Source organism: Tursiops truncatus, chromosome 1 (genome assembly GCF_011762595.2).
Source record: "Tursiops truncatus isolate mTurTru1 chromosome 1, mTurTru1.mat.Y, whole genome shotgun sequence".
Classification (NCBI taxonomy): Eukaryota; Metazoa; Chordata; class Mammalia; order Artiodactyla; family Delphinidae; genus Tursiops; species Tursiops truncatus.
The window spans coordinates 55,582,085-55,591,970 of record NC_047034.1 but is presented as its reverse complement, the minus strand read 5'-3'; the positions used below and the strand labels follow the sequence as shown (position 1 = coordinate 55,591,970).

Here is a 9,886-nt window from a genome sequence, read left to right as displayed (position 1 = left end):
CTGCAGGTCAAATAGGAAACAAACTGCTACATTAGCTACTCTGCAGCTCATTACAGGCAGGTGAATCATCCATCGACACAGCAATTCCTCAAAATGCCATTTGTTTTCCATGTGAAAGTACACTTGGGTCAGGTTGGGTTCCCTCTGGAACCCTACTTTTAGTCTTTCTTTCATCCACTGAATATTGATGTAAGCACTTGTATTCATCCAAGCCTTGTGCTGAATAATAAGTGCCAGGGTCCATCCAGATAATCTCTAAACCAGAAATCTGGATGTATACGAGGTTGTCACATTTCTGGCTGGCACCATTGCATATGGTATTGTACTAGATACTAAAAGACATTTTGACTCCAGATTAGAGCACTATAGTTGAGGTAGTTTCACTCCTGGAGCATCAAGATCCCAGATACAACTACTGTAAGCAGCCACTCAGGAACTAGGGCCTATGAAAAGAGGAGGGTCCTCTGGCGGGATGAGATGAGTACTTCTTGGAGTAACAGACTGAAGTGATGGTATTTGAACTTGCTGATAAGTAGAACTGCACAGGTCTGGAGGGAGATATCTTTAGAAAACTTTGTTTGGGGACCCAGAATGTCACTAAAACTCTGTCCCTGCCTCTAATGAAAGCACTTCAGATTCCTGAGTCTTGAGGAGCTGGTTGATGCTGTTCTCTCCCTCCCTCCTTCCTTACCACCTCCCTTCTGGCCATACTACCTATTTCATGATCATTCTAGTACTAAATTTATGAGCAGACTGGAGCTTTTGTAAGACCAGGATCCTTTTATTCGGATCAGATTCTGGTTTATTTAATGGCTTCTCAGGAGATCTGCAATCAGTTGGGGTGTATGTATTGGGTTCCCAAGAGCCATGGAGGAGCCTTGCATCATTGTTTAGTTGGCTCAAGTAGACAAAATGAATGTAAACTTCCGCTTCTTCTTAATAGTTATTCAAGGCCCTCAAGGAGGTCTGAGCTGACCACTTCTATTTGGGGTCCTTGGAAGAAGATTCTCAATCACAGTTAAAACCCTGAGGACTCATCTTCCCTTGCAGCCTTTCTAAGTGCTCTTTCTTCCATAATCCATAAGGTATCAGTGTTGTTTTTACTTCCAAAACCATGAATCCAGTACTCATGTAAAATCCCCTGTTCTGACCTCAGTATCTTTAAGATATATCCCTCTACTCTTGCTGTTGTCCTACAGGTCACTAATATCTATTGTCCTATGGATTATATTCCCACATTGAGGATTTTGTTGCCTAGCCCGTAGCCTTTCTGTCTATCCTAACTCCTGATATCATGTGACCTAGACAATTAAAATATCGTGGTAGTAGACCCATTCAATACTCTAACCTCCCATGTCTTTCATCTCATCAAACCCAATGAGCATTACCTTCACTTAAGGAAACCAGTCCATGGCTACACCTTGAACTTGCCATCTCTCAGAACATCTGGACTTTTGAGATTATAATTACATTATCCTTCTCTCAGACTATATAACCTTCGGTTTTTTTAAGCTATCACACTTCCTCACTTCCATTACAATTACTCTGACCTCCTCCTGCCCCTTGATCCCTCCACTTTCCTCCTAACTACATATTTCCCACTGAGCTTGGACTCTGCAACTATATTTACTAGCATGATGCCCTGAAACCTTCCTCTCTGACCACAATCTTCTTTCTTTGCAATTTCCTCAATCCTGTGACCTTCTCTAACATTGCCCCATCACATTTCCCTCATAGCCTGGTTCTCCCAAAGAATAATCTGTATAAATGGTTCCCAGACCTGGTTGTGCATCAAAATTCCTTGAGGAACTTTGTAAATATACAGATTCTCAGACCCAATCCTGAGTCAAGCTCCCCAGAAAGCTAATGCCATTGATCTATATAGCTCAGTGTTTGAGAACCAGAAGCTCTAAAGGCTTTATACAACTCTTACTCTAGTAAAGGTTTCCATGGGCATCTTAGTTGGGGCAACACTAGGTGAAGCAATACTGAACCATTTTCTTCACTATGGAACTGCTCAGACGTCGGCACTCCAATGTGCATTATTTCTTGTTAATTTCCCAAGAAGAGGATGTACATTTATTTGACCATCTAACTTTCTGTTACCTGCAGTATAGTCTAGAGCTCTGGTTTTCTGGAACACACTCTAGGACACAATCTACACTCACCAGCTCCCCTTCCTTACTTTCCATTTGCTCTTCAGCCATTACAACTAGGCATGTGCCCCTACTGCTCTGTCCAAATTCCTCAGGGAAAAGTCACCTCGGTCACTTTTCAAAAAATCTTCTTACTAAATGCTTTCCATTGTCTTAACACTCCTTCCTGGGTTTCCATTAGCTCATCCTCTCCTGGTTCTCCTCCTCTGAATGCCTTTGCTGCCTGCTTTTCCTGTGTCACCTTCCCCTTAATGTCTATGTTCCCAGGAGAGGTAGAGGATGGAGGGTGGAACAATTAGACCATGAGGGCTTCAGGTCAGGGCTATATTGTAGCAGTCCTCGTGGAGGAGGGCACTACAGATTTGGGGTTTGAGGGACACTGCAATCATGCCTTTTCCACAGCTGTCTCCTAGTGTTCACACATCTGCTGTCTACACTGTAAGAGCCAGTGGAGGAACAACTCCAAAGTTACTAATCACATGAGATATTGATGTATTGAATAAAAAAAGCAGCAGAAGAATAGAGAGCGAAGAGAGGTGTACTCACCTCAAGAAATGCCTTGTGGAATGCATCTGAGACATAGAGGTCCCTCAGGCCTTCTGCAACAATACCTAGAAGGAAGACCAGAGAAAGCTCTGTGAAATGGGAGAAGGTTGGCTTCAACCCACAGAAAGGAATTTAGTTTAAATTAAGAGGTCCTTTGGGGCTTTTTTGAAAAATAGAAAGAAATCCTGGACCCTCACTTAATGATACCCTGAAAAATAAATACATGTTAAAAATAATAAAGTACTTTGGGTTTATTCAGCCTGGCTCCCGTGAATTTAATCTCCTGCTTCAGCTCATGGGGGGGGTTGGGGTGGGGGGGTGAGGACTCTGTTCTTAAAGAAAAACTCACTCCATCTGGTAGGAATGTCTTCCCTTCCAGTGTGGCAACACTTTGGGAGTGGTTTTCAGACTTAGTTTAAAGACAGACCATTAAAGGTAAATCCAATTAACTAACGTTGTAAACTCCTTTTTAAAAAAGAGATATTTTAGGGAATTCCCTGGCAGTCCAGTGGTTAGGACTCCGTGTTCTCACTGCCAAGGGTTCAATCCCTGGTCGGGAACTAAGGTCCCACAAGCCACACAGTGCGGCCAAAAAAAAAAAAGAGAGAGATTTTAATGCATATTTTTTAAAGGATGGTGGGTTGGAAGAACCAAACCAACTTAACACCGTTATCAAAGTATCAAAACTGGGAAGGGGGTGACTGTATCTGTCCATGTGACCTTAGAAATCACATGAGCCCTTTGGAATATCAGGTGAAGAAGGGCTATTACATGTCAGCTATGCCTATTTTGTGGGACCCGGATGTCCCTGGCTCTTAATCATATCTGTCTCCTTGCTCTGAATTTTCTGATGCTTTTCAAGTTCTTTTCTACCTGGTCCCATCTCTTCTATCAGTTACAGACTCAAAAGGTTCCAGTGCCATATGGGCCTGTGGAGATCCAAGAGCCAACGTCCCATTTTACAGAAGAGAAAACTGACACCTTGAGAGGGAAGGGATTTCCCTGAGTTAGCAGTAGAACTGGGATTAGAATCCAGGTGTCCTGATTCGCCCTTTTCTACTCTTTCCCCATCTCTTCCACCTTTGGTCAGACTTCTTTGGGGACAGAGAGAGCAGGAAAGTCCTTCCTGCACTCACCTGGGAGCTTGGACTTCTCAGGGCTGAAGAGGTCCTCAAGGCCCATGTCTTGCAGCCGCTCTTTCACGCTGAAGCTGTCCTCAATGCGGAAGCGGGGCATGTGGACCACAAGCAGTGTCTCTGTCAGCTCATCTAGCCACTCCTGCAGCACCTCTGGGGTGAGTTCCTGTTCCACCTTGGTCAGGCTCTTCTCAAGCTTGGGCAGGATGAGCACCATGGTGATGTCATCACCCTTGAAGGGCAACTCAAGCACCTGGGTGCCCTCTGCCACGCGCCGATAGCGGAACTTGCCTTCCTGGTACATCATGAATACCGAACACGACTCCCCATCGGCCTTGTAGAAAAGTTCCTTCCTTGTGTTCTCAGGGCTGAACTTTGACTTCCACAGGCCCTGGAAGAAGACGCCAGGTGGGAGAATCACAAAGCAAGAAGACCAAAAACATCCGTAGGAGAATATTGACATGGGAAGTAGTCACAATATTTTATTATATTAATATGTGAGTGTAATTGTTAAGAACAAAGGCTAGAGGGATATGCATGCAAACGTCTTAACACTGACTGTGTCAGAGTGATAGAATCATGAGTCATTTTTTTTCTGTGAACTTTTCTGTATTTCCTAGATTTTCCTAGGTTTTCAGCAGTGACTATTTGCTTTTATAACAAGAAAAATAAAAACAAGAACAACCTACTGGCCTCTTTGCAAGTCTCTTCTGGAGTTTAAATCTAACTGCCTTTTGCTTTCTGCCTCCCACCAGCCTCTTTCTCAAAGGACATCCTCCAAAATGCTGGGCTCTGTTCCTGATGAATAAAGCCAGACAGAGGTAATAACCCCAGGGGGGTCATCTGGGAGTCCTGCTGGGCAGAGAGTGAGGCCTGGCCAACTTTCTGTTCAAAGAAGGAGGGGATACAAGACACTCCTTTGACATTTCTGAGTTGTAATTATCATTCCCTGTCATCTTCTGGCTCTTTGATTTTGGGACAAGTCATTTAACTCTTTGAGTGGTGGCTCTTCATCTGTAAGATTAGGAGCTGGTTATCACTAATATTTGTAGGATGCTTGCTGTGTGCCAGGCACTGCTCCAAGCATTTTATGTGCATTAACTTAATCCCTTCAGTAACCGTGTAAGGTAGATGTATCATTATTACCATTTTATAGATGCAGAAGTCGGGGCATAGAAGAGTCTCAAGTAACTTACTCAAGTTTGCAGTCAGAAATGGAAGAGTCAGAATTTACGTTAAGTAATCTGTCTGAGCAGCCCAAGTTCACATTTGTGATGTTATGAAGGTCAGGAGGACTAATAAAAGGCAAAGTGTTCCATAAATTGTAAAGGGCAGTACACATTGTAGAAATGCAACCTACTCCATTCTTAGGGTGAGGGACCCCCTAAGCAACAGAGTAATTGCCAACAGCAGTGACTGGCTAACCCCCTGGGCCCAGTCGGGGAGAAGAGTGTATCTGGAGCATGACCCGGGAAGGGCACAATTCAACCTGCGTTAAGCTGGAGGCCCTCCTGAGTATCAATGGTCTGTTTATTCCCAGGACCTTCTCCCTCAACCTTCCTAAATGTAATAAAGTTGGAACAGTCTTTAGAACTCTTGACTCTCTGAGAAAGACAAAGCCGTCTGCATGATCATGTAACAAGGCTTCTGCAAAGTTTGAGGTTAGTCTGGCATCAGGAGGTTCAGAAGCTTCAGGCAAGAGGAATTTTGAGTCACTGCAGAAGCTGCTCTAGATGATGGAGAAAATCTCATCACTGAGGATTGTCTATAGACTTTGTCATTTTGTTCCAGATTTCAAAATGGAGTTAATTAGGGACAGGAGAAATCGTCACATATATATGAGAATTTATTACCACGCACATCTTGCTGCTGAGCGTGCTGGGTCTGTGGGTGTGTACACTTTGCCTTGGGCCCAGAGACACTACCAGGCCCCCTTTGGACCTCAGCCCAGTAGCCACAGCCCTAGACATGACTCTAGACTCAGCAAATTTGTATTTTACCCAGACCATGCATGTACCATTTCTCAAAAAGATCTACTGACACAGGCCCAATGGTATGAAAGAAGGTAAGCTGGAGGGAAAACAAGTCATCCCTGAGGTCTCCCCAGGGACATTTTGAGTACCTTGAAGTAAATGGTGTTGACCAGCACCAAGACAGTGAACTCATCGATGGCTTCTGGGGGAATGACATCAGTGATACGCCCATCAGTCTTGTTGGATATCCATTGGTTGATGGTCACTCTGGACTGCTCTGCATTTCCCTGAGGAGAACAGGAAACAAACCTACGCAACTGTGCTATTCAATTGGCTTCTCCATTTCCCTGTGAAGCACTTTATTTCGTCCATCATCCCTCTGCTCTTTCCCACCATTTGGTTAAGCCATCTCTCTAACCCAGATTGGGGAAACCTCACATATCTAGTGTAGTGTTGTGAATCTTTCATATCGTTAATAAATGGTAACAGAAGAAAGAGAAAGAAAGGAAAGAAAAAGAGGAAGAAATAAAGAAACAGAAGAGGAGAAATATAGTCTGAGAAAAGAAAACAAAATATTATCTTCTCTGACTCTGGAAATTTGAACTCTTATGAGTATTCATGAGATATGTTCTATGGGAAGCTAATGAGTGACACAGGAGTTGGGAGGTGGGCAGGAGAGATGCCCATGTGGTCCAAAAAGTTTGAGAAATACTGATTGAATAAAGTCAGTAGATTTCTTTGTTGCAGGACTTTTATATAACTTTTTCAGAGCAGCTTCTACAATCCAGAGATTACATTGATTTCTCAGGTTTCAAGCAAGAATACATATCCCAGGGGCTCTGACTTATAGTATTATAACACCTCCACCTGCCTTCAACTACCACAGCAGTGTTAATTTGGATCCTGCTTCTCTATCTCTTTAATTTCTGAGTGGAGAAGAAGAACTCTGAGGTCAGGGATGACATCTGCAACTCACCTTGAAGTCCAGGGGCTGGAGCTTGGCTCCATATACCATCTCACTGATGTCCTGGTAGGTCTCATTGAAGGTAAGGGATTTGTCTCCAAAAAGACGGTTGGCTGATACCAACTCAGAGGATTTATTGGCTTTTCGATAGAGTCGGCAGTTCAGTTTGGCAAAGAAAAAGTGGATCTGATCAGATGTCTTCTCAGAGATGGTATCAAACTTAAAAACCTGTAGAAGCCAAAAGAAAATAGCGGTGGGTCTGGTAAAGCAGCCTGGCTAACATGGGTGGTGAGCACAGTGCCCCTCAGCCCCTGACCAACAGTTGTGAGTCCCTTCAAACACAGTGCCTGGCACAGCATAAATGCTCAGCTCATGCTTTCCAGATGAATAAATGGATAAAAGAAGAATAAAGGGTAGGAAGGAGAAAGAGAAAAAGAAATACAAAGAGACTGGGATACCACCCAAAGTCTCTAAAGGGCTCTAGACCAACACATAGATGTTCTCCTGGGTGTTCCAGCAAGGAGGTTAGGCAGAAGGGCTTTGGGTTGTACCTCCATCAGCTGCTTGAGGGTGTTGTCACAGGCACCCAGCTTGGTCATAGCAAAAGCTGTGGAGATACTCAGAGGTGACAGGAAAATGTTGTCCTTGTCATTCTTCTTGTCTGCCAGATGCTGATAGAAGGTGGCGGCAAAGTGGGAATTGGCCTTGGACAGTTCCCAAACCCGCCGGTTGGTGGCCCCGGGGATCTTCTGCTCTGAGCCCTCGCCCTCGGTTGCTTTCTTCTCTGGGGCACGGTAAATACACATGGGATTCATGGGAATGTCCCGAGGCTTGGCTGTGCAGATGTCCTCCCCAGGGCTCCAATGACAGGTCACACAGCTCCAAAGGCCAATAAGCAGCAAGGAGAGAAGACATACACTCCTATAGGGGGACAGAAAGCCGAGTTAAGCTAGGCTGAGAAATCACCTGTCCCACTGCCCACCACAGATTTGCCCCAGTAAAGCATAGATTACCATTCCACCTGCTGTGGCCAGGAGGAGGGCCAAAATCTTTGAAAAGTACAAGGGCCCGGGACAAGTCCAGTCCTGGACTCCTTACAAGTGGATAGTTTCACTTGCCTGGCCATAGTCATGTTGAAATTAGAATCAACTATTGAAGTAACTGAGGTTATTAGAAGTATTGTGTGCCCAAGGCCTCATGCTGGAAGATATAAAGAATGCAAAGTTTCCAATTGGTGAGATGGGACATGCACACAAGAAAAATGGCAGAGAACTTTAGTGCCCAATGAAAACTTAGGTAAGTTGGAGGAGACATTAACAGAAGCTGATTAGGGAAGGACTCAGAAATAGATGGATTTTTAACCTGGATGTTAAAGGATTGGGAGGATTTTGATTGATTCAGCAGATGGATTTCAGCAACATGAGAGGGCTAAGAAGGAATGAATTCTCCTAATTTGTCAATTTCATGATCTCATTTTTTAAAAAGTGAAATTAGTTTTATTTACTTTAGCCACAATCAATGTGCTGAAAACACCGGAAGTCTCTAGCTCCAGCCTAATCCTTCCACTGAGTTCCAGACCAGTTGTTTGCTGGACAATTCCACCTGGATGTCCTGCAGATTCCTTAGTGAAATACGAACAAACTGAACTCATAACTCTCACCCACACACATGTTTCTCCTTCTGTGTCCTTCAGCTCAGCAAATGGGACCCACAGTTACCTGAGAGCCACCCTGGATTTCTCCCTCTTACCCTTCTTATTAGTCACACCCTAGATTCTATGCATTCTGTTTCCTTGTTCTCTCGCTGCCTTAGTTCAGGCCCTCAGCATTTTCTGATTCCTAGAAGTTTTAGTAACTTCCAACGTGTATTCGCTAAAGTAAATAAAACTAATTTCACTTTTTAAAAAATGAGATCATGAAATTGGCAAATTAGGAGAATTGGGACACCCAATTAAGTAAACCAAGAGATAAACGCTCTTGTAATGTTTTTGTAGATAAGACATGAGGGGCCAGGAACTTCCTGTGGCTGACTTGGGGCCCTTAGGTCTAGAGAGGGGAGTCTGCATGAGGGTACTGAGTCTTCTCAATCTTCCCCCAGCAGAAAAGCAGGTTATGCACGCAGTGAAGAAAGGACTCACCAAAGTGGTCTGCTGGGCAAGCGTGGGGCTGGCTGGAAGCTGGGGGCAGCTGAGGGGTACTTGGCTTCTTGCATGATCTGAAGTGAACCCTGCAGTCCTTTTAAGAACAGAGGCACAGAATGGGAGAGCAGAGGCACTGAGGGAGCCATGGAAGGCAGGGTGAGGAAGCAGAGAGAATCTTGCCATTCTTCTCCTCAGCTTACTTGCCTCTGTTTCCCATTTTGTCCCTCAGCTACATTTGGAAATACAAGTGGAGGCTGAGGGGGCCCTAGGAGTTCTGTTAAGCACAAAGAAAAACCAAGGTGGTCAAGCCACAGCCTCACTTCTAGCTTCCTGTAAAAAACCAGATCAAGAAGGGAATGTGTGTGATGTTGAGGGCTGCAGTCCTTTGTCAAAGGTCACTGAGACCTTGGGTGGGGGGATGGGGGATGTGATGGGGGTGGGGCAGGGGGGAATTGAGTGGAAGGAGGAGCAAAAAGGGAGTTAGGAGGTCCTCATAGATTAAATTTGTCCTCTTTTCAGATGTATGGAAGGCCCAGCAATTCCCCTTGGAGCATCTCCTGGACTGCTGTGAGGGCTGACACTGATGCAGCATCTCTGTACAAGGGAAGACATCCCCTGTTTCTTGGGTTAAGAATCCAAGGTGTGGCTTAGGGTAAGGCCTTACCCCTAGAAGGGAGTGGGAGGGAGGGCACTTGGAATGACGTCTTCCAAACGAGTCTGATTAAAACTACCACGGAGAGGGCCTGGTCTTCTCGAAGGTGTCGAGGTCATCCTGGTGAGTCCCTCAGAGGTCAGAAAACCCAGTGAGGGCATGCAAAGGGAAAGCTCACCCCTCTTACCTTTTTCCAGCAGCTACAGTTCCTATCCCATTGGAAAGCATGGTTGCTAATCTTCCACAGGTCTGGGCGAGTGGAGATAGTGTGGTTTGAGGCAATCCCTCTGAACTGGTTCTTTCCTCTAAATCTGGATGA

General features: G+C 44.8%; 1 protein-coding gene across 6 annotated transcripts in view; it reads right to left on the bottom strand.

The window, feature by feature from the left end:
* SERPINC1 (serpin family C member 1) overlaps window positions 1-9,886 on the bottom strand; it is a 43,538-nt gene extending 33,652 nt beyond the window's left edge. For 5 of the 6 annotated variants that reach the window (XM_073804255.1, XM_073804252.1, XM_073804246.1 and 2 more), the window contains exons 1-7: window positions 9,755-9,869; window positions 7,789-7,975; window positions 7,327-7,696; window positions 6,788-7,003; window positions 5,961-6,098; window positions 3,839-4,229; window positions 2,703-2,767 (exon numbers count right to left, since the gene is read on the bottom strand). In XM_073804255.1, the coding sequence (XP_073660356.1) occupies window positions 2,703-2,767; window positions 3,839-4,229; window positions 5,961-6,098; window positions 6,788-7,003; window positions 7,327-7,696; window positions 7,789-7,907 (1,299 nt within the window). In that variant the 5' untranslated portion in view covers window positions 7,908-7,975; window positions 9,755-9,869. Of the gene's footprint in view, window positions 1-2,702; window positions 2,768-3,838; window positions 4,230-5,960; window positions 6,099-6,787; window positions 7,004-7,326; window positions 7,697-7,788; window positions 7,976-9,754 lie in introns of all 6 variants that reach the window. The other variant, XM_073804263.1, reaches the window with a different exon arrangement.